Source organism: Notolepis coatsorum (genome assembly GCF_963971535.1).
Source record: "Notolepis coatsorum genome assembly, chromosome: 13".
Classification (NCBI taxonomy): Eukaryota; Metazoa; Chordata; class Actinopteri; order Aulopiformes; family Paralepididae; genus Notolepis; species Notolepis coatsorum.
Window position 1 is genome coordinate 80,309,507 of NC_140177.1, and position 24,565 is coordinate 80,334,071.

The 24,565-nt window shown below is 41.8% G+C and overlaps 1 protein-coding gene across 1 annotated transcript in view; it reads left to right on the forward strand.

The window, feature by feature from the left end:
- eif2b3 (eukaryotic translation initiation factor 2B, subunit 3 gamma) overlaps positions 1-24,565 on the forward strand; it is a gene marked incomplete at its 3' end in the record, with an annotated part of 235,016 nt that overhangs the window by 172,683 nt on the left and 37,768 nt on the right. Inside the window, exon 7 of the mRNA XM_084327117.1 lies at positions 14,877-15,013. Coding sequence (XP_084183243.1) covers positions 14,877-15,013 — 137 coding nt within the window. The remainder of the gene's footprint in view (positions 1-14,876; positions 15,014-24,565) is intronic.

Genomic DNA, 24,565 nt, shown 5'->3' on the forward strand with positions numbered 1-24,565 from the left:
TTCTATGAAAGAGAGACATCGAGAGGTTTTGTATCAGATTTTTATCATCAATTACTAACGGCCTCGTATGAAACCCTCCACCTAGACTCTATTTGGAGGAGGGATATACCAGACCTGGAAATAGACTTTGAGTGGCAAGAAGCCTGGGCAAATGTTCGACTTGCATCAAGGAACCCGGACCATCAACAAATCAATCTTAACTATATCCATAGGACATACTTGACTCCTATAAGACTGAACAGAATGGGTCTTAAACAAGACTCCAAATGCTCCTTATGTACAAATGGGGACGAGGGGACATTTATGCACATGTACTGGGACTGCCCACCAGTTAAGATATTCTGGAAAGAAGTGACCCAGCAATTATCAAATCTCTTAATTCTGAATATACCTGTACACCCCTCTGTATTACTGCTGAATGATGTTTTTGAGTATGCAGAACATCCACAGCGAAAGAGATTGGTTTTATCTGGTATCACAGTGGCTAAAAAGCTGATAGCATCACAATGGTTTCAACCGGAAAAAATTTGCCGGAAGGTCTGGATTCTTACATATCTCGATGTGATTTATCAAGAAATATCTACAGCAAGAATTTTGGGTCTCAATGAATCCAAAATGACAATGTGGTTAGAAGTGGTGGAGAGAATAAAAGCTAGCATATAATGGTAGTGTATGGTTAGGAACAAGTTATAATGGTTGGATTATCCAATGGGGGGTCCGGGAGGGGGGGGGGGGGGGGGGGGTACGAGCTAGAGCATATGTGTATAGGTTTTTAGATAACAGGTATTAGGGGTATATCCTGTATAAGACAATTAACTAAATGGTGATTTCATTGGATGTGCACTGTCAACTAATGCTTGTATATCTTATCGTGTGTTGTCATGTTTGTTTATGTGTTTGTTTAAAAAATTATTAAAAAATAAAATACAAAAAAAGATGTAGCAGTACTGTCTATCTGTATGTCATATATGTTACGGTGAATTGAAAATGGGGGACCCTGATGTAAACAAGACGAAATTGTATGTATTGAGCTGTACTGTACTGTACCCATTGTGCAATCTGTTAATAAAGTTTTCAATCAATTCAATCAATCAATCTTTAATTCACGGTCGATTAAAAACACGTTTGTTTTATAATGCTCACTCTCAGCAGGAGGATACTGCATGTGTTGTTGATAATTACGTCATATCGGGATCGGAGCATAGAATTGAAGCGTACTTGCCGATACCGATACCAGCATTTTAGGCTGTATCGCAACTCTACTAACATCGCTTACTGATAACTGGTTGAAACACATAGACAGAAAGTCAATTGTGGGTGCTGTGCTTCTGGATTTTAGCGCAGCATTTGATATCATTGATCATGAGCTCCTACTCGGGAAGCTATTCACATATAATTTCAATGAATGTTCTATTAAATTAATTAATAGTTACTTGGTTAACAGACAACAAAGCGTACTGTTTAATGGGACACTTTCAGATATGGAAACCCTTCAATGTGGCGGCCCCCAAGGAAGTTGCCTTGGTCCTTTGCTCTATTACATTTTTGTTAATGATTTACTTTATGTATTGAATAATGCATGCATGGAAATGTATGTGGATGACACGACAATGTATGTCTCTGCAGAGAAAGATAACTTGGTTAATACGTTGCTCCAAGAATAGTTAATGCTGGTTTCTAATTGGGTTACTGAAAACAAGTTAAAGTTAAATGTTCCAAAAACAAAGGCTATTATGCTGGCCTCTAGAAATAAATTAAGAACGGATCAGGAACTAAATATTGTGTTGAATGGTGTTGCTATTGAGCAGGTTAGAGAGGCCACGTTGTTGGGTGTGATTATTGATGAAAAGCTTGCTTGGTCAAGGCACATTAATAACATAGTGGCTAAAATTAGTAGGAGTATTTCAATGGTCAGAAGGTGTGCCCATCTATTGAGTGAGAAGACAGTTAAACTAATGTTAAAAGCTTTAGTCCTATCCCACTTGGACTACTGCCCAACAATTTGGTTGAGTGCTTCAAAGCAGGATCTGGAGAAACTTCAGCTCGCTCAGAACAGAGTGGCACGTCTCGCCCTCCGCTGCTCTGTGAGGAGCAGTGTTGGGGGAATGCATGCCGCTCTGTCTTGGCTTAGAGTGGATCAGAGGCTGGCATGCAGCCTTGTAATTTTTTTTTAATATTTATAAAATTGGCAAACCTAAGTCTTTGTGGTCAGAACTACAACCCACCAATATTAGACATGGCTATGTCACCAGACACGCTGTGGGTCTTCATTTTACTCAACCTCTACCAAGTACAAATGCACTTAAGAGAACCGTAATGTATAGAGCTGCTGCATACTGGAATTGTATACCTGTGTGAAGATAAAGATGATCAGCAACAAATTTACTTTTTTTTTTTTATCCACTTTTTCTCCCATTTTCGATATTTTCTCCCATCCCAATTTCGTATCATCCAATTCAACCCTCCCCTGTCACGGACGCTGTTTCTTGCCTCCCACAAGCCGGCTGCAATGTGGACTAAGTCATACATAGCACAAGTCCCCTCCGGTACTTGAGGTAACAGCAGTCGCATCTTTTCACCTGCGCAGCTCGATCTCTCAGTGGCGAGGAGTAACGCGTGGGAGGCTCACGCTGCCCCCGACACTTCCTGATTCTACTGCGCAGGTGCACCAACCGACCTGTAGGAGTCGCTGTCCACAACGCCCGATCCCCACCCATCAGTTTCCCACCCCCTAATACGGCCAATGTGTATTAGTATGAACGACCAGCTAAACTGAAAGCAATGTGGAGCGCTGGGCTCGAACAGGCAAGCCCAGCGTCTCCGTCATTCGTGGCGAGCGCCTTGCCCACTACGCCACGTAGCCGCCCCAGCAACAAATTTACTTTTAAGAAAAAGTTGAAGGATGTTGTTATGAATGGTGAAATACAGTTGAGTTACTGATTTATTTAGTTAGTATTGTTAGTTTAGTTAGTTCGTTTAGTTAGAATTGTATTTGTGGTTGGAGCCTTTGTCTGTTCTTTTTTAATTTTTTAATTTTAAAGATGTTGAGAATGTGCTTAGGCTAAGGTGTTTCTTATGTTTTTATTGTTTTTTGTTACTGTAATGTACTGTAATGTTGTAGGTTGTGTGTTAGGACCCCAGGAAGAATAGTCTTTCACCCATGGGTGTAGAGTCTAGACTAATGGGGATCCACAAATAAACATGCTAGCACTCTTGTCATGCGGGGGACCCACCGTAAACAAGTCCATGTCAACATGCTAGTATTCTTGTCATGCGGGGGACCCACCGTAACCAAGTCCATGTCAACATGCTAGCACTCTTGTCATGCGGGAGACCCACCGTAAACAAGTCCATGTATTTTGGGTCTAGACCTATAATTGACATATCTGGGAAGCGACAGTTGTGATTGGAGGATCAAGAAAAGAGGGTTTCAAATAGGTCCATTACACATTACCACAGGAGAGTACAGTATTATGACTATGTTTAGATTCTGTTTAACACAAGGTATAATTTCTCTGACATGTTTTAGTATCCCATTGGATATGGTTGAAGCCAAGACAACAGACACACACACACACACACACACACACATACTAGGGCTGAGCCCAAAGTTAGATTTTGAATCTTAATTAATGAACCTCTGCTTTTACATAAAATAAAATGTTTAAAGAAATTATTTCGCTTCTAATTTTTTTTATTTATTTTACACGAAAAATATAGATCACAATGTGATATATATCAGAATATCACAGTACTATGTGGTGTTTACAATAATTCGAAAGTCACGCGCGAACACAGACAGACAACACAATCGAGATGAGGAGGGGTCACGTCATACATTATCAGGACATTTTATTATATATTATTTTATTATATTATATATTATCAATCATGCAAAAAAGAGAGTTGAGTCACTCGCACTCACCCGTCTTATTTCATAATACAACTTTTCCGAATGGATGGTTGGATTAAACCAAGTGTATGCAGTGATGCTTTCCCAGCGGAACACAAGTTACTTAATGTTACACAGGTATGTTATGCATGTTAATTAAGTCAGACTAACACGTTTAGCTTGCTAACGTTGATAGCAGGAACCGTCGGCCAACAAAGATGTTTCAATGTATTCACAAAATGTATTACCATCTAAATGTTATTGAAGCCTCCCGTTACCAGTAAGTAGGTACTACTACTCTTAATAACCGCAGCAATATGCGCATAGGCTATGTGCCTAAAGTCAAGACTCAACCGTACTGAACCAGAAAACGTATTTATGAGCAATTTGTTTGCATGATTAAAAACGATGGTTCGAACATTCGTTCGAAAAACCCTGGCGAAGTTCGAATCACAAAAACTTCGGGGACAGCTCTAACACACACACAGTTTTACTTGAATTCGCCACAGTGAATTACACTTTGAATTTACCATAGTGATGCTGATTATTAATCTAATCACTAACTCATCATATATTTTCTTTCTTTCTTTCTTTATTTTTCTTAACTTTTTTTTCCCTCCAACCTTTCTTTTGTGGTTCTCCATCTTCCTCAGAATCCCCCCCCCCCTTTCCGCTATGGCCGAGCACTGAAGGAGAAAAATGGACAGAGTAACTGTTGTTTCTCTCCCTTCATTCAAATGGAAATTCTAATCTCTCCTTTAAAAGAAAGTAAGAGAGTGAGTGTGGGAGGAGGGGGAAGGAGGAGGGGGAGGAGGAGGAGGAGGAGAGGGACATTGCTGAGTGCAGCGCGGAGAAAGAGAATGAAAAGAGTACGAAGGGGAAATTACCTCGGGGTTTACACAGGGAGGGAAGAGGGGAGGATTCTGTCTTATCCCTCCTTTAAAGAACCAGGAACTGATGTTCACTGAAACCAGGATGTGCTGTTTTTCCTCTCCCTCCTCTTCTGTCAGGTTAGGTCACGGTCAGAGAGAGATGGTACAGTTATGTCTTTATCACAAGGCTACCTTACAGTATTGTAATTATCTTTTACCTGCAAGGACATGTGGTCGTCGGACACAAAACCTACATACTGTACGTGTTCTGTGTCTCGAGAGCTTGGCCACATGTTTTACTTACTCAGAAGCGTTTTATATTAACACTAGTGGTGGGACTTGATAAAAAAATGTAATCAAATTAATTTGAGACTTTATAGTTAATTAATCGAAATTAATCTAATTTTAAACGCATATCAATATTATTTGATGCGAAAAGCTAAAATTTTCAATTTAAATGGATTTTGGTATACGAGTGAATCAACATTATACATACTTTTTAAGCCGCATAATCTTGTTTATTAGCTACTACAACAGTCAGATCAATGCCATTTTTTACAAAGTGCAGCAATTTTAGGAATAATATATATATATATATAGCGCAAAGGACCTTTTCTCTTTTGAAAGGTAACATTCCGAAGTTTCTTACACAATAAAGAAAAATCACTGAGTGCTAATGAAATAGAGTAAGAGAGGTTTGAACGAATCTGTCACAGGAAGGAATCCAAGGGGAAGACAAATATTTGATTAAGATATTGATAGTGGCAGCCAAGAAAGCTTTAACTAAACTGTGGTACAAGGTAGAAGTGCCGACAAAGGATCAATGGATAGAGTTGGTAGAGGGGATACAGGAAATGGAGAGAATCACACAGCTGCTGAGGCTGCAAGAAGAAAAGTTTGAATGGAAATGGGGAAAATGGGAAGAATACAGGAGGGGAAGTAACGACATCACAGAGGTTTGAAAAGGATACAAGGAAATGAATAAAAATGTAAATAAATAATGCAAATGTAGAATGGACCCATGTCACACTTTTTCTTTACTCATTTTTTGTCTATTTGTTTTAATTTATGTACTGTGTATTGTCTATGAATGTTGTCTATGTATGTTGTTGAAAAAATGAAAATAAAAATGTAAGTTTAAAAAAAAAAAGAGAGAGGTTTGAACACACTGAAGTAAAAGTTGTGTGTACTCACATTTCTGTTTAGTAGTTGCCAGATGTTTTTAAGTTCTAGCTGAGAGGTAGGAGCTGGAAAACATAACGGTTCTTATAGTCATACAGGTCCAAAGTTTATAAAAATCCCACGGACAATGAGTATTTCACAAAGGTTTTTGTAATGTGTGTACCGCAATAATTCAGCGTGATTATCCAAAATGGCCGCCCACTGCCTTTATTTCGCGTTGAGTCAAAACAAAGGACTTTGTCTTGTGTCACCTTTCCCCACTGTCAGCGCTCGTCTGGGATCGCTTTCGGAGCAGATGCTACTTGGCTACAACGGTGGTCAATAATTTTCGCCATCAGCGGTGACTGGTCACTGGTCAGTTCACAACCGGACGTGGTCACTCGTCCGAACGGCTTGTCAAATGACGCTTGCCAGATGTTTCGTCTTCTAACTCGAGCACGCAATAGGTTGAAAGGCGGAAAATTCTACTTTCCAACAATGTATTGGTTGATTGGCGAAAACGCAGCCTCGGGCCAACAGACGAGAGCAAAGTTCCGCAACATGCAATAAAATGCGAATTTTTTTAACGTTACATTTTTTCTGTAGTTAATTAATCTAAATTAACGTGATAAAGTCCCAGCCCTAATATTAACCTAACATAAAATCCAACTTTCAAGGGAGAGTCTGTTTACTAGGGGCTGACATCTTGATTAGAACATACATTTTGATATTTTCACTCCAGTCACATTTGATTCATCATGGCCCAGTAAACAGACTCATTTGATTCATCGTGGCCCAGTAAACAGACTCATTTGATTCATCATGGCCCAGTAAACAGACTAATTTGATTCATCATAGCAGTAAACAGACTCGAGACACAGAGCATGTTGGTATGTTTCATGTCCGATTATCACATGTCCTCCTGGCAACAGAACGGCGGGATTCAGGTAAAAAATCTTCAAAATGGCCTCTTTAACACATTGGCGGCCACTGGGATGAGTCTAATATCACTAGAGACGACCAGCATTTGTAAACAGACTTGGGGCTGTTTGTAGAGCTAAATCTATACTTTATAGTATTGCTATCTGTCCATTCTCATTGTCAATAGAGACCATAAACCGTCCCTTCAAAATGGCTTAAAGAAAATAAAATGTCATCAATATGTTCTCATTTTATAGCGCCGTGAATATAAGCGTTATATGGCATTTGGTCTAGTATATTTCCTGGAAGGCTAGATAAAGGGCTAATAGCTACTAACGTTATATCCAATGGCATTTCCGTTATACATAAGCTACAGTTAAAACTCAAACTGCATATGATCGGCACGATCCTCAAGCATGTATGCATGAAAGGGGGGGGGGGGACGGGACGTCGTTTCTTATTATTGATTACCAATAACCGTGTTCGTCTAAGTAGCCACATACGATAATCGCCTGGTTGAGTATCATAGCAAGCAGTGGCGGCTGCTGGATGCTTCGCCACTAGGGGCGCTATACAAACATTTTGCAAACATGTACAAGGCACGCATTGGCGAATATTATCACCATTGCCATCGATCAATATATGATCACAGTCAGTCAAATGCAACCACGTTTCCAATAGCCCAACACAAACACGCACAGCTCTCACTCTCTCATCATTTTGAGAGAGAGAGAGAGAGAGAGAGAGAGAGAGAGGAGAGAGAGAGAGAGAGAGAGAGAGAGAGAGAGAGAGAGAGAGAGAGAGAGAGAGAGAGAGAGAGAGAGAGAGAGAGAGAGAGAGAGAGAGAGAGAGAGAGAGAGAGAGAGAGAGAGAGAGAGAGAGAGAGAGAAGAGAAGAGAGAGAGAGAGAGAGAGAGAGAGAGAGAGAGAGAGAGAGAGAGAGAGAGAGAGAGAGAGAGAGAGAGAGAGAGAGAGAGAGAGAGAGAGAGAGAGAGAGACCGAATTAACTCACTGTTTACGTGGTCCACTCACTGTTGTCCCGACTCCCCAGACTGTTGATGTATATCAAGCCGGAGGGCTTGATAAAGTGTATAATCCGCTGTTGATGATGTATATCCAGTCCACTGTCCAGACTGCCATATAGCTTGTTAGCAGTTAGCACCACACAACAAGTAGTTTGATTTCTTTGTCCATTTCCGCGTCGAACAGACTGCAAACTACCTGGCGTTCTATCGCCATGCTCTAAGACAAACTCTAACCTTAACCAACTTTGAAAGAGTGCCTAAGCTTAACCATCGAAAGAACTTGCAGTCACGCTCTAAGACAAATAGCTCGCATCTCAGTCACAACAACACAACTATGATCTCTACCACCAAGCTAGAATTGGAACATAGAAATTGGATTCGGCCAATCAGAGATCGTCTCCGCGAAATGGATGATCCCATGTTGTAGAGCATGCTCTTGGCATCCTATATGGTATATTGGATGTAAAAAAATTATGCAGGCAACTTGGTGATATGGACTTTAAAAGTATAGTTTCGGATTGGTGGACTTCAGGAATAATAACGTTACTCGCGATCTCAATAGAAGGGTCAAATACCGTATTTCCTCTAATAGTGACCTGTATTCAATTAAAAACCGACTCTCTATTAATGTCCGGGTGTGCTGTTGAGCTAAGCAATTATAAGCCGACCTCCTAATACAAACCGGGTTACTAATATACGCGTGAGCGAACCTCTCCTTACTTCCGTATGGAACACGGGTCGTGCGCAGCATGTAACACAACAACAACAGAGCAAGCATGGCTACCGGTACTAAATAGAGACGAATGACCCGGAGCTGCTAACTGGCTAACGTTATGAGAGCTAACGTTGCTACCTACAGTACAGTACCCGGAGCTGCTAACTGGCTAACGTTATGAGAGCTAACGTTGCTACCTACAGTACCCGGAGCTGTTAACTGGCTAACGTTATGAGAGCTAACGTTGCTATCTACAGTACCCGGAGCTGCTAACTGGCTAACGTTATGAGAGCTAACGTTGCTACCTACAGTACCCGGAGCTGCTAACTGGCTAATGTTATGAGAGCTAACATTGCTACCTACAGTACCCGGAGCTGCTAACTGGCTAACGTTATGAGAGCTAACGTTGCTACCTACAGTACCCGGAGCTGCTAACTGTCTAACGTTATGAGAGCTAACGTTGCTACCTACAGTACCCGGAGCTGCTAACTGGCTAACGTTATGAGAGCTAACGTTGCTACCTACAGTACCTGGAGCTGCTAACTGGCTAACGTTATGAGAGCTAACGTTGCTACCTACAGTACCCGGAGCTGCTAAGGTAAAGTTACTTGATTTCACTTTGAAAACGTTGAAATAACCAGTGACCACCTGTAATTGCACTGTTTACTATTTCATACAGTACTTGGTTTCAATAAATTAACCCAGTACATTTTACTGGGTTCAAACTGACACAAAATGTTGATTTATTCATTATGATCTGTTTGAAAATTAGAAATATAGGCCTCTCTCTTATACATGCCTCCTCCTAATAAAAGCCTGGTACCCGCTACAGTTGAAGCAAATACAAGCCCGGGTCACTATTAGAGGAATTACGGTACATGCATTTCCCAGCCAACACGGGAGCCTTGACATCTACAGTGAAACTTCTTATGCAAGTTTATCCTTAAATGTAAGTACTGTAGCTGTGTTTTAACTGTGTGGTAAACCTGGGTTTATCAACGTTAGTTAGTAAGCAGTGCAATCTTGCTAACTAGCTAGCAACTTTGAGTTTGAGTTTGTTTTGAATTTGGATTTTGTTAACAGTTTGAGTGCCAGCCATTTAACATTGGAAACCCTGTTGAATGCCAGCACCCACTTCAATGATAGCGTTGTGAACGCATATTCTCTGTCTTAAATTATGGCTATGTGTATAATATGGCCGTCGCTTATCAATGACTTGTTTGCAGTCAACATTGTCGAAACGGATTGTTTTTTATCGGTTCATTTTCGTTTTATAGCATTTTGAAAAGCCCTCGTTTTCAAGGAAAATATATAGATTCCGTGATAAACGGCATTTACTGGAATATTCTGGAATACACAAAAACGTTGTCATTTTTCTGCCTATTTATGAATCGTTTTTCAAATAAACGCTAGATTATCGATAGTATATGTGTACTTATGCACGCTATAGAGGCGGGCTGAAAAATATATTCTCTCATTTCCTCATCAGCGATCACCGCGCACACACACGCATAGGCCAAAAGCTTATATCTCCGTGAAAACAGGTCTGATTATCCTAAGACTGGTCAAATAAATGCCTTACCTGAGATCAGATGTTATCCAAAAAGATTATTCCAATTCCTGATCGCCATTCCAAATATCGATCACGCTTATTGATTACAGTGTTGATACTGTAAATACAAACAGACGCTATATAGCATCGGGGGCACTCAAAGGTCGGCATGAACTAACGATAAAAAGCGTCCGTGGCATCCAATGTGTTAATGATGCAAGCACATGGAGTGCAATCTTGCTAGCCAACATTCAGTTTGCTAACTAACTAGCTACTAGCTAGTGTTGGCTAGCTTGCATTGCTAGCTAACTACCAATACATTTTCACATTAGGCTGTGACATTACTTCTATACTAGTTGACATGAATAGTCTAGTCTTGATACATTTTGTAACATTCATTCTTATATCTACTTTTAGCCATTTTGTGATTTTTTTTTCTTAAAAAGGTTTATACTACTAAATAGGAACATTTGGGGTGAGACATTTTTGAAAAATCATTGATCATGCCTAGACTGATTCTATACATCTGTACTGTTAAGCTAAGCTTACTAGTGGGGATGCTGTACTGAGGAACCACAGGGGAACCAGCCTTATGTTTTCCCTTTTATGTTCATTAGTTTGATTTACAAAATATTTTACAGAGTAAGAGTAGGCATACTACCCCTTCTATGTAAGACTAATAATAAAGGAAAGAGGGAGGAGGAAGAGAAGAGGGGTGAAGATGAAAGAGGAGGAGAAGAAGAGGAGGAGAAGAGAGTAGAGGATGACAGAGGAAAAGGGAGAAGAGTGGAGAGGAGTTGAGAAGAGTAGGAAGAGAAGACGGGAGCGGACACGAGGGGAGGTGTGGAGAGAAGAGGACAGGATGAGATAGGAGAGGAGTGGAAGAGAGAACATAATCAATCCCAGTGCTCATGTGTTTCAAAGTTCCAGTTCAATAAATTGTTGTTCATCTACAGCTTGTTGCATTATTTCATGCATTGATATTATCAATAAGACATCATCTCTAAGCATTTACAATGTAGACTTGACTGGCACATCTTTTAAATCAAGTAAGTAGTCAGGTGTCCTAGGCCTAGGGGGTTGTGTGTGTGTGAGGGGAGGGGGGCGCGGATGGGGGCGGAAAGCTTCAGGGGCCTATAGATCATCACTTAATATGGTACCTGGAAAATCAGGAGGTAGCATGGAAAAAAATGTCACGGCAAGCGTGGGAACCCTGATGGATTCGAAAGCCGGATATATCCGTGCTTGGGCGCCATTGTGTTAATGGCATGCGTTTCTGAACCTTTTTCTAGAAGAAGGTATTAAGCACATTGTGCCTGCATGCCACACGCCACCTGAGTGGCTTTTCTACAGGACTCTCCGACACAGGGACACACAGGCGATAGATGGTGAAGATAGACCAAACCAGAGAGCGGCAAGATGTTCCAAGGAGCAGATGGAATGTTGGAATGACAAAGGCTCTCTCGTGTGTGTGTGTGTGTGTGTGTGTGTGTGTGTGTGTGTGTGTGTGTGTGTGTGTGTGTGTGTGTGTGTGTGTGTGTGTGTGTGTGTGTGTGTGTGTGTGTGTGTGTGTGTGTGTGTGTGTGTGTGTGTGTGTGTGTGTGTGTGTGTGTGTGTGTGTGTGTGTGTGTGTGTGTGGGGGGGTGTGTGTGGGGGTGTGTGTGTGTGTGTGTGTCAGGGTTAGAAATTAACGGGGGCTTGGGGCAAAAATGCCCTCGAAAATTGACCAAATACCCTCGAAAATCAGTTAAGGGGGGCAAGAAAAGCCCCCGACAGTTTACTAATTATATATATAATTATATGCTCTACAGTGCGAGCATTTCCCTCATATTTGCCCCTAATAATATGTGTGTTTTTTTTACTTGCAGTGTGCGAGACGAGTGAATATTACAAAACAGCTCCGCTGTTAATAGTTCAGAAACTGGACTGAAATTCAGTTTTTGGGTAGAATGCAAGGAGGGAGGGAGGCTGGGCCCGCTGCGTGTTACAGGTACTTGAGAGGTGCGAACGCAGACAGACATGCTTTCATCAAGCATGCATAGTGTAACTTAAGTTACACTGCTATCTTAACGTTAGCAAGCTAAGCATCTGCATAGCGCGACCTGTGTAACGTTAAGTAACTTGTGTTCCGCGGGGAAAGACTGTTCCATTTGTAACACAACTTCAAAGAATAACATCCAAATCCGATCCCGATGCGCATTTCCTTCATTCCACAGCGCTGAGCGTGCAACGTATTTCATTGATAGATCTGGCCAGAGCCTATACTCAAACATTCCAGTGCTGTCTTTGGGATGATTTTAATCCAAACGTCCATTCAAAACTTGTATTATGAAATAATTCTGGGATGTCTGACTATTTCCCTATGCATTGGTGCGAGTTCAGCTGACAGTCCATAGAGTCCATGACATAAGTTCATGAGATGCTCTGTTCTTTTGTTGTGTTTGAGGTGGATGTTGTTGCGTGTGTGGGGTTTTTCATGTATCAATTTGAAACAAGCCTCTTGACTGTTGGAATTAGGGATGTTAAAAATAAAATAGCTAATAATATTATTCAATATTAGACATTCATTGATCCAGAGGCAACCGGCTATTCGTCTGCTATTTGTAGATATATCAAGACAACAACACAACTTGCCCTCAGGCCGGGACAATCATATTTAATCTATTTAGATAAGAGTATGTATGTATTATTTACAGATAATTGAAGGTACCTCAAAACATGAAACCAAGCCATGTCACACATCGTGTGTGTGTGTGTGTCTGTTACTTGAACAATTGTCACTGTGCTCCTAAATTTCTTTGTGTGCTCCTAAATTTGTATTTAGATTTTATTTATTAACATTTTATTTAGGAGCACATGTGCTCCTTGGGAAAAAGTTTAGCGTAGAGCCCTATATATGGAGACATTAACATTACGTTATCAAACATAGGGACGAAGACTGTAAAAAAAAAGTGTCAACAATGTTTTATAATCTTTGTTAATTTTCATTATAAAAATGTTGTGCCCCCGAAATACAAAAAAAAGCCCCCGAAAATCAATTAAGGGGGGCAAAAAAAGCCCTTGATTTTTATTTATTTTTTCTAACCCTGGTGTGTGTGTGTGTGTGTGTGTGTGGGGGGGGGGGGGGGGGTGATGGCAGATTCAATCTATCTATTACCCAATTGCACAACAGGTGCATAGCCACCCCTGCTCCCAGGTCTAATTAGTATGACCCAGAGCAGGGGTGGCTTAAACCAGTCATCCCCACACCACATGCCCCCAACACCAGACTGAGGCCAGGGAGAATCCTTGGCTGTAGCTTCTATGCTATTGCTGGATCCTCCTGAGTCATATTTTATCTGCAACATCTAGTCTGAAAGTTTGATCCAAATTTTGTTTGATGGTACATACAGGCTTGTGCATCACTGCTAGAATGCTAGATGGTCCAGCCCACTGAGAACAGGACTGAAACGGAGGGGTATAGAGGCAGCTAGAATGCATTATCTGAGTAATTTTTTTTCAGCAAAAATATTTATACATATTTAGGGGACCTCAAAAACCTTAACTTGTTGAAAATGACTAAAATATGTCCCATTTAAAACCAACTAAAAATAATAAAACCAAATAAAAATAAGTCTACAAAAACAGGTATTTTTAGGTGCACCTGTATAATCAACTACACTCTGTGGGTTCCTTTGTTTGTTGGTTCATTCACTCACTCATCACTCCATACGTACAATCATACATATGTACGCACCTGCATGCATTTGCTAATTTTCTTCCATAGGTCGCACATTTGGACAAGCTGCCATACCACATTCGTCATCCACACACAGACACACACACACTGAACAACTATACACACACACACACACACGCACACACACACTCAACAACTATACACACACACACACACACTCAACAACTATACACACACAACTATACACACACACACACACACTCAAAAACTATACACACACACAACTATACACACACACACTCAACAACTATACACACACACACTCAACAACTATACACACACACATACATAATCAACAACTATACACACACACATACACACTCAACAACTATGCAAAACACTCAACAACTATGCAAAAGCGCACTTGTTACTGCATGCTTTACTGCAGCCACCCCATGCTTACACTCACTGGATGCAGAAACAGGGGTTACATTTTGTTTAATGCTTGTTAAGTTGAAAGAGGAGCTTTGAGCTAACAGGGTTTGATAGCTAACACTAGCTCATGTTATCCAGTGGCAGTGCCAATCGGTAATGCTAGCAGAATGAATGGATGTAAACTTTCTTTAACATATTGCATATGGGTATAATACAATACGGCTCAATACAAACAATTGTTAAGGGAATGCAGACTGTTGTAGCTTGGACTGGGGTCCTTATAACAATAACTTGACAACACATAGTAGCTGCAGCTATTTGGTTTGGGACAGCTCTCTGTCACCGGAAGGGCACGCAGATGGTAACTACTGCGCATGGGCGTTTTCGCAAACAACGGCTCATGCAGACTACACGCTGTTGTCTGCGTGTTTTTTAGCGTTTCTCCAAAACGCAAACACAATTTTGCGTTTCAGCTGTATCCACAAAAAAACGCCAAAAAACGCATTTCTGTGTAATAGGGACATGAAACGTATTCAAAAACGTATAAAAGAACGCCACAAATACACTAGTCTAACCATGGCCTAAAGCGGCTGGTACTTTACTTCTTCTTCCTCTTCTCCGTCAGGTCCCTGTCGTCCATCAGAGGAGAGCTGGTGCCGTACCTGGTAAGGAAACAGTTCTCTAAAAGCAGCAGCGACCAGAAGAGCAAAGACGACACAGCAGAAGACAACCAGGAGAAGAGAGATGGCAACGCTAATCTAGGTCAGAAACATACACACATACACATACATATACACACATAAAATAAGATAAAATAAGATAATCCTTTATTAATCCCCTAGGGGAAATTCGGGTGTCAAAGCAGCATGGGGGGGGGGGGGGGGGGGGGGGGGTACAGGGTGGGGGATGCAAAGATTCACAGTACAATACAATATAGTAAAATAAATAATTTAATAAATATTAAATAAAGGGCGGCTACGTGGCGTAGTGGGCAAGGCGCTCGCCACGAAATGCTGGAAACGCTGGGCTCGTCAGTTCGAGCCCAGCGCTCCACATTTGCTTTCAGTTTAGCTGGTCGTCCGTACTAATACACATTGGCCGTATTAGGGGGTGGGAAACTGATGGGTGGGGATCGGGCGTTGTGGACAGCGACTCCTACAGGTCGGTTGGTGCGCCTGCGCAGTAGAATCAGGAAGTGTCGGGGGCAGCGTGAGCCTCCCACGCGTTACTCCTCGCCACTGAGAGATCGAGCTGCGCAGGTGAAAAGATGCGACTGCTGTTACCTCAAGTACCGGAGGGGACTTGTGCTATGTATGACTTAGTCCACATTGCAGCCGGCTTGTGGGAGGCAAGAAACAGCGTCCGTGACAGGGGAGGGTTGAATTGGATGATACAAAAATTGGGATGGGAGAAAATATAGAAAATGGGAGAAAAAGTGGATAAAAAATATATATATATTAAATAAAAGAATAAAATATAATATAATAATAATAATAAATAATAATAATAAAGTAATATAAAAAGTAATATAAAATAAAGTAATATAAAATAGTAATATAAAAGTAAAATAGACCAGTGGTATGAGTCTCTAGTGCAAATAATCAAGATAGTCGTTGATGTGAGTCTCTAGTTCTCAGGTCCCGAGTTGAGACAGCGATAGCTCTGGCAGCAGAACCGGCCGCCCGAGCCCTTTATTGTAGAGCCTGATAGCTGCCGGTATAAAGGACCGTGGTGTGTCGGGGGGGATGAGTCTTAGGCTGAACGTGCTTTTCATTCTGGCTAGCTCCTCGTAGAGCGGGTGAGAGGGCTTCTAGCTTTTTCCTCATCCTCCTCTCAGCCACCACCTCTAGGTTATCCAGCTCACCACCCACTACTGAGCTAGCCTTCTTCACCAGCTTGTTCAGCTTGCTGGAGATCCTCGAGTTGATGTTGCCCCCCCAGCACACCACAGCAAAAAAGAGGACGCTGGCTACAACCGACTGGTAGAACGATAGCAGCAGTCGGCTGCACACGTCGAACGACCTGAGTCTCCTCAGGAAGAACAGCCTACTCTGTCCATTCCTGTAGAGGGCCTCAGTGTTGTCCGACCAGTCCAGATTTTTGTTCATGTGAACTCCAAGAAACTTGTAGGACTCCACCATCTCCTTTGTCTTGCTGACGTTGAGTTGGAGCTGGTTACTGTCCTACCATCCTACGAAGCTCTCCACCAGAGCCCTGTATTCAGCCTCATCGTCGTCCACAATGTAGCTGACGATGGAGGAGTCATCGGAGAACTTCTGCAGGTGGCACGTCCTTGTGTTGTAGCGGAAGTCGGAGGTGTAGAGGGTAAACAAAAAAAGTCTCACGTACTGAGGTCGTCTGGTGAGGTAGTCGGTGATCCAGGCCACCATTCCCCGGTCCAGCTGCATCCCAGTGAGCTTCTCCTCTAGCCGCAGTGGCTGGATTAAATGCGCTGGGAGAAGTCGAAGAACATGATCCTCACTTAGCTGCGTGGCCTTTCCAGGTGTGTATAGGCCCTGTGGAGCATGTAGGTGACCAATGTTTGCCTGGTAAGCAAACTGCAGCGGGTCTAGGGAGTCACTCACCAGGGGCTTGAGGTGCTGCAGGAGGTATCTCAAATGTCACCATTTCACATGGTTTGGTTGATTCACACTGTGGGTAATTTAGCTTTAATTTCAAAAGTCAAGTGTTTATTCGTCATGCACACATAATACAGGTACAATGACAGTGAAATATTATTTGGTTAGCTAGCCCCCCTCGCCCTCATTGATCAAATTGAATTAAAAGAGCTCAAGGGATAAAAGATGAATATAAGATGAAAACATAAAACAATCTCCTTTGATCATCATTTTCATATAATTTTAGCATGGAGCTATTTTAGTTTTGGTTTGTATTAGGGGTGGAACGGTTCGCATTCGAACCATGCACCGTTTGATACGACCTCCACGGTTCGGGGCATGTGTGTATTGTTCGGTGCCACAAGCTAGGCTAACGTTACGTTATCCGCAAGCTAACGACCGTTAGCCGCAAGCTAACCGCCGAAATGCTCACAGCGAATTCAAAAGTGACTCCATGACACAAGATCCATTAGTGGGGAAGGGGGAGTATATTGACAAGGCTTGACAACAGAGGTTTAAAGATAACTTCACGTTTATTAGCTGTTCGTTTATATTATATCATCAGGGCTTCTCCAGGTTCCAATGCTGTGTGTTACTGTTTTACTTCCTGGTGTGATGTCACTTCAAATACGGCTAGCAAGACTCTCAAATAGCAAAAGCGAGTCAAGCTGATTAGGTACCATGCAGTGAAAAACGGCATTAGAGAATACTTCATAATGTTTCATGCAATTAAAAAGTAAATATATATTTAGTACAGATGATTTATTTATTTTAAATAACAGTGACTTTTCCTTTATTTAAATTTTTTAAATTTTTAATAATTTCTAATTTTCTCTGTTTTTCTCCCCGTCCCAATCTTAGTCGTTGTGCCAATTCCCCCCCTCCCCTACCTGGTTGTTGTTCGCATGTTCTCCTACGAGTCGGTACAAGGGCGTCCCGAGTCGATCGCACACTTCCTCTGATACGCGCGGCGACAGCCAGTGACGTCTTGTCACTTGGCAGCGAGGGCTCTCATTTGGTGAAGTGTAACGCGTGGGAGGGCACGCTATCTCCACCTGTCCTGCCCCGGCTGAGCAAGCGCCGAGACCTGACCTGTAGCGTCGCTGTCCACAACGCCAGATTCCCACCCACCAGCTTCCCACCCCCTAATACTGCCAATTGTATTAGTATGAACGACCAGCCAAGCTGGTAGCAACGCCGAGAGCTGGACTCGAACCCAGCATCTCCTGCGTTGGTGACGAGCGCAATTTACGCTACGCCACCTGACCGCCTTTGACTTTCCTTTTTGATAAGAAAGTCTAGTGCTTGTTGAGCATATGCATACTCTGTGCATCCTCTGTGCATCCCCTTAACAATTGTGTGTTTTGAGCTGTACTGTATTGTACCCATTCTGCAATCTGTTAATACAATTTTCAATCAATCAATACTTTATGTTGATGGCCTTTGTCTATAATGTGGCCACAAAAAATATAATTATTTCGTTTGTTTGCACTAAGTTAATACTTTGACAAATGTTGCCTATATTTTTCAGCCAGTTCGGTCTTTGTATTTAAGGCAAACCGCTGTAAATCTTATTTTTTACCAAATAAATGAGAAGCATGTTTAAATCAGCAATGCCCCTCTTGCTGTACCAACATCTCTCCTAGCCCTAACCGGTCACTGTCAAAATAATGTGCCTGATGTCAAACTGCCTCATTCTTTCAGTTTTTGCATGCGTCCTTGAGAATAACTGAAAAGTTGGATTATTTTTAGGCTATATATTTTATGCTGATGTATGGGGGACCCTGATGTAAACAAGACGAAAGTCTTTCTCTGGTCTGCATCCCCTTAACAATTGTGTGTATTGAGCTGTACTGTATTGTACCCATTCTGCAATCTGTTAATAAAGTTTTCAATCAATCAATCAATCAATCAATCAATCAATCAATCAATCAATGTATGGTATTTTTGGAGTGTTACATTTAAAAAAAAAATTAAAACTACGTATATCGAACCGAACCGAAAACCGTTAAACCAAAACTGTGATACGAACCGAACCGTGGATTTTGTGAACCGTTCCACCCCTAGTTTGTATTCAGGGCAGGAAACTAACATCTAATTAACTAAACAAATTAACATTTTCTTCCAGTGATGGATTCATGAATTCATTATTAGTGTGGGTGACCTGGCAAAGCCAGTCACACAAATCGACTCTAAACAGGCAATGGCCCTGTTTTTCAATGTGTACAGAGTGGCTTTTATGACACACTTGATGGGTGTTTAGCTGGGGTGGAGGGGGTAGAAAAAATTCTTATTGGGGACTGGAACACGGATATGCTGCATAAAGCAGCACCCGTCTTCAAGGCCTACAGTAGATTTTCTGATCTGCACGGTTTCAGCCAGCTAATCACCCAACCCACAAGGGTATGTGATTCGACACAAACCACCATTGACCTCATTTTGACCTCTGACAAGTCCATGATCTCCAATAAAGGGGTGATAGCATGCGGGTTAAGTGATCATTATATGATTTTCTGTACCCGCAAAAAGCTAAAACAGAAGGCCGGCTGTCACAAAACAGTCACATCTAGAGACCTCAAAACTTACTCTAGAGAGGCCTTTAACCTAGAACTGGGGAGCTTGGACTGGTCAGATGAACTCAGTGGTACACAGGTTGAAGAAACATGGCTTGGATTCAAAACCAAATTCACAGCAATACTCAACAACATGGCACCCATAAGAACCACCAGGGTTAAAAATCGCGCTGAGCCATGGATGCACACTGAAATACTGGCCGCTATGAAAACCAGAGACAAAAAATGCTCTGAACTTCATAAAAGTCAGACAAAGCTTTCCAAAAGCTCAAACAGTGAACTCCAAGCCCACGTGGTTGAACAAAAAATTCAAAGAAACAGACTAAGAAATGACGTAAACACTATGATCAAAACCGCAAAAAGAAATTTCATCAACGACAAAACTGAGGAAAACAAAAACAAACCCTGCAAACTTTGGAAATTACTCAATAATCAACTAGGCTGCAGTAAAAAACTTAAAACCAGATTCTCAAACATAAACATAAAGACGGACAACACGCTCATCACAGACAAGCTGGATGTAGCCAATTACTTAAACATCTTCTTCACAAACATAGCCACAACACTGGTAAACATTTATTTTTTATATTATTATAGGGTAGAACACATAGTAGCATACTACAAAAACCTAGGGGTCCACAAAGACGACTTCAAACTTGAAATGGTAACAACCGATGAGGTACTCAAAAAATTGAGCGCCCTCCAACCTAACAAGGCCACTGGCCATGACAACATCCCCTCCAAATTCCTCAGAGACGCAGCAGCCGCCATCACCCCAGTCATCACACACATAATAAACCTCTCTATAAAACAGGGACACGTCCCCAAGGACTTCAAAATTGCGAGAGTGACCCCTCTGCACAAAAAGGGCAGCAAATTAGACCCAGGCAACTACCCTGTTTCTATTCTTACCTCCATCTCGAAAGTCATGGAGAAAATAGTCTACGAACAGGTCGAAAAGTACCTGGCGGAAAAAAATCTAATCTACGAATTCCAATCTGGCTTCAGAACGTCCCACTCCACTGACGCATGCCTCCTCTATTTGAACGACCACATCAAACAAGAGGTGGACGCGGGCAAATACTGCGGCATGGTCATCAAAAGGCCTTCGACACTGTCAATCACTCCATTCTGATTGACAAGCTAAAAGCAATTGGTTTTGATATCTTATCAGTGAGCTGGATGCAATCCTACCTGGAGGGGAGAGAACAGATGGTAGAGGTAAACGGTACTCTACCCCCCCCCCCCCCTCACAGTGAGCTGTGGTGTTCCACAAGGAAGCATACTAGGACCGCTACTCTTCCTAATTTATGCAAATGACATGTCGTCAGCCTGTGACTGCAACTTGTTCCTGTTTGCGGACGACTCAGCCCTGCTGGTCTCTGACAAGAACAAGTTGCAGGTTGAAAAAACCCTCAGCTCGGAACTAGGCAAAATCTGCATATGGCTCGCTGATAACAAACTATCATTACACATGGGCAAAACAGTCCATTCTCTTCGGTTCAAATAACAAACTCAGGAAGACCGACGGCTTCTCAGTTACAGTGGGTGACAATATTGTCACAAGGAAAGACGAAATTACCTACCTGGGTTCCATCCTAGAGGCAAATATTTCCTGTGACAAAATGGCATCCAATGTAATAAAAAAAGTCAACCAACGAACTAGATTCTTGTACCGGATCTCCTCTCTGGTAAACAAGAATACCCTGAAGACTCTGGCAGGAGCACTCATTCAAGGGTACTACGACTATGCGTGCACCTCATGGTACCAAAGCACCTCAAAGGCGCTTAAAACAAAATTACAAACATCACAAAACAAACTGGTCAGACTACTACTTGACCTGAACCCCAGAACCCACCTCACCCCTGCCCACTTTGCCAACCTAGGATGGCTTAGAGTAGACGACAGAGTACAGCAACTTGCAATGGGCCTGGTCTACAAGATACACTATACGACTAAGGTACCCATGTACATGTCAAAATACTTCCCAAAGGTCAGTGAATACCACAACCACTACACCAGAGGAAGCTCAACAAATCATGTTAAACCCAGATTCGGCTCAAACAAGGGACTAAACACGTTTCGCAATTATGCCACATCAATGTGGAACGCCCTACCCAAAGCTGTAAAGGAATGTGAATCCCTACCCACATTCAAAACCGCTCTTAAAGAGCAACTACGGGAGGCTGCAATTCGAAACTGGCCACCGTAAATGCCCAAAACCCCCACCACCTCCTAATAGACAGTCTCCTCCCCACCGCATGTATATATTCCCTCCCCGCCGTATGTATATTTCTCTCCCACCCACCCACCCCCTCCTAATGTACAGTCCCCTCCCCATCATATGTATATACTCTGTCAGGATCTAGGGGTAACAGTACTGTATATTTGAATACCGTTTATGTCACAAATGTATCGGTACTAAATACCTATATGTCCCTATGCCATAAATGTCATGTATGTTGTGTATGTCATAAGTGTCTTTATGAATTGAAAATGGGGGACCCTGATGTAAACAAGACAAACGTCTTTCTCAGGTCTGCATCCCCTTAACAATTGTCTGTATTGAGCCGTACTGTATTGTACCCATTCTGCAATCTCTTAAATAAAGTTTTCATTCATTCATTCATTCATTCATACATAATGTAAAGATCTGTAGATGACAGCATCTACTCTTAGATCTCAGATGAGGAGGACAACAGCCAGTGAGTGTGTGTGTTTGCACGGTAGACAGTGGGAGCACAGGCTGGGGATTTGAGCTGTGCTCAAAGGTCGGCAAGTTTTTTATTTAATTTTTTTATTTATATATTATATTTATGATAATTATTATAATTATTATTATTAAATAGAATAATTTTCTATAGGCTTGCCGTGGTAATTAGTGATACTGGTGTCATTCTGTGTTCAGGCATCCACTTGCTTACTGCCCCTTTAAACTTATCCTTGCTTCAGTTTCACTTCCAGAGAGAATTTTACTTCACGACCAGACTGAATACTAGAGAACAGATGACATATTACAACAATGGCAGAGGATTATTTGGATTTAAACACAGTGGAGCTCAGATGATCTGTCTGGAAAAGTATGTTTCTTGTTTTTATTTGATTGTGCCTGTGAGTCCGGCGGGGGAGAATGTTGATGTGTTTGTTGGCGCGCGTGTGTGTGTGTCGGCGACGCGTGTGTGTTTCTTTCCATTGGTTTCATTTGGTTAACGTTATTGGGCGCACAAGAAAACGAAAGAAAACTGTAATGACCCTGCAGCTGTTCCAATGTAAATGTGCTACATTGTCCTCCATGCACTTTCGCCGCTCTGAAGTCTGAGCTCGGTGTGCCCGGCCATGCGCGCTGTTCTCGCACGGACCTCGCGAGTGCCTGCATGTGGGTGTGTTTGCGCTGTGGGGCGTATTCGTCGCATGGGTGCGCGTACCGCACCGTGACGGCCGTACCGTAAATTCGTGGGACGAATACACGTACCGTTACACCCATGGACGTTAGTGTGTCAAAGGTGACCAGAGCGCTGTTGCCATGGTATCGTGTCACTTAGTAATGAGAAAAGGGGCGGGCCCCATTGCTAGGGGAAAGACGTTATTTAGCTGTGAGTTTCTTCCGGTGTAAGTTAGACAAAAAAACGAAGCTGAGACAAGCAGACGCGTTGACAGGGAGACAGCAGAAATCAGAATCTGCCGGGATCTTGCTGTCAGCCGCACAGGCGATGACGTCCTCCTTTTCAACTTGGAATGGCTCAAATGTTTTCTTGTCAATGCGCAAGCTAGTGTAGACGGTGGGCCGAAGGTTGCTAGAGGCTTCCGTTAATGAAATGATTGATCTGGTTTTAGAGAGTATATGTTATTGTAATATGAACTACATAATATACTATAATAACACATTTCCGTTTGTTGGCAACGGTTTTTGGGTCATATCTTTATGAAAATTAATGTGTTGAAAACTACCTACGTTTGTGAAAAGGGGCGTTGCTGCGGAACCAATCAAAACGCGTTACAACGTCAGGTGACTTGATTTCTCCAAATGACATTCCTCAAGCTCCGGAAACTAGGAAGTAAATTTGCGACTCGTCTGTTGACAACACTGGATTTAGCTCTGCATCGGTAAGCTCTCAATTCATATTGAAATGCATTTTTACTTAACTTTACAGCATTATTCAAACGTGATAGGAAGTTATGAGTCATCAGCTGTTTATATGCAGTCCGTTTTGACTTCCGATTACACATTGGAAAATGTTGTAGCCAGCTCACAGACTAACGTTACGTTAGCATTTTAACTTTCTCAGATAGCAATCTAACATTACGTTAGTGTAAATCAAACAACTCTAACCCAATACTAATAATAGTAACTTGTTTCACATTCTTGCTGTGTGTTACACTATGGTATAGCGGTCTGTGTTGTTGCCTGTGACGTTGTACTGCTACATCTATATATTTATGACATACCAGATTTGTAAATACAGTACTGTTTGTCACAAGACGTTGTCACAACCGTTACATATGTACAAAATATACTGTCTCATAAATATACTCTTCCAATATATAAATATACATATAAATATATTGTTTTAGATGCTGTTGTCACTATGAATTACAAATGGGGGGCCCTGATGTAAACAAGACAAACGTCTTTCTCTGGTCTGCATCCCCTTAACAATAGTTTGATATTGGATGGTCCCTGTGCTGTTGTTTACTGTCTATCTGTATGTCATGTATGTAATATGTTATGATGAATTGAAAATGGGGGACCCTGATGTAAACAAGATGAAAGTCTTTCTCTGGTCTGCATCCCATTAACAATTGTGTGTATTGAGCTGTACTGTACTGTACCCATTCTGCAATCTGTTAATATGATGAATAACGTTATCTATTGTAGTAACAATGTTCCAAAATGTATTGATTGTTTTTCTGTTTCCCCAGATGCTCAACCCTGGACCACACGACAGATATATTCTAGGCCTAATTAACCCTAGCCTGAGGGTTCTATAGTAATCAATCATGCAAGCTCAAAGATTGAGCTCTTGAGGTGACTGGCCCTGCTCTATATCAAGAACCATTATCAGAGTGGCAACTGCAGGACCTGTATTTCCCAAAACAATGAATATCATGATTGAATGAGAGG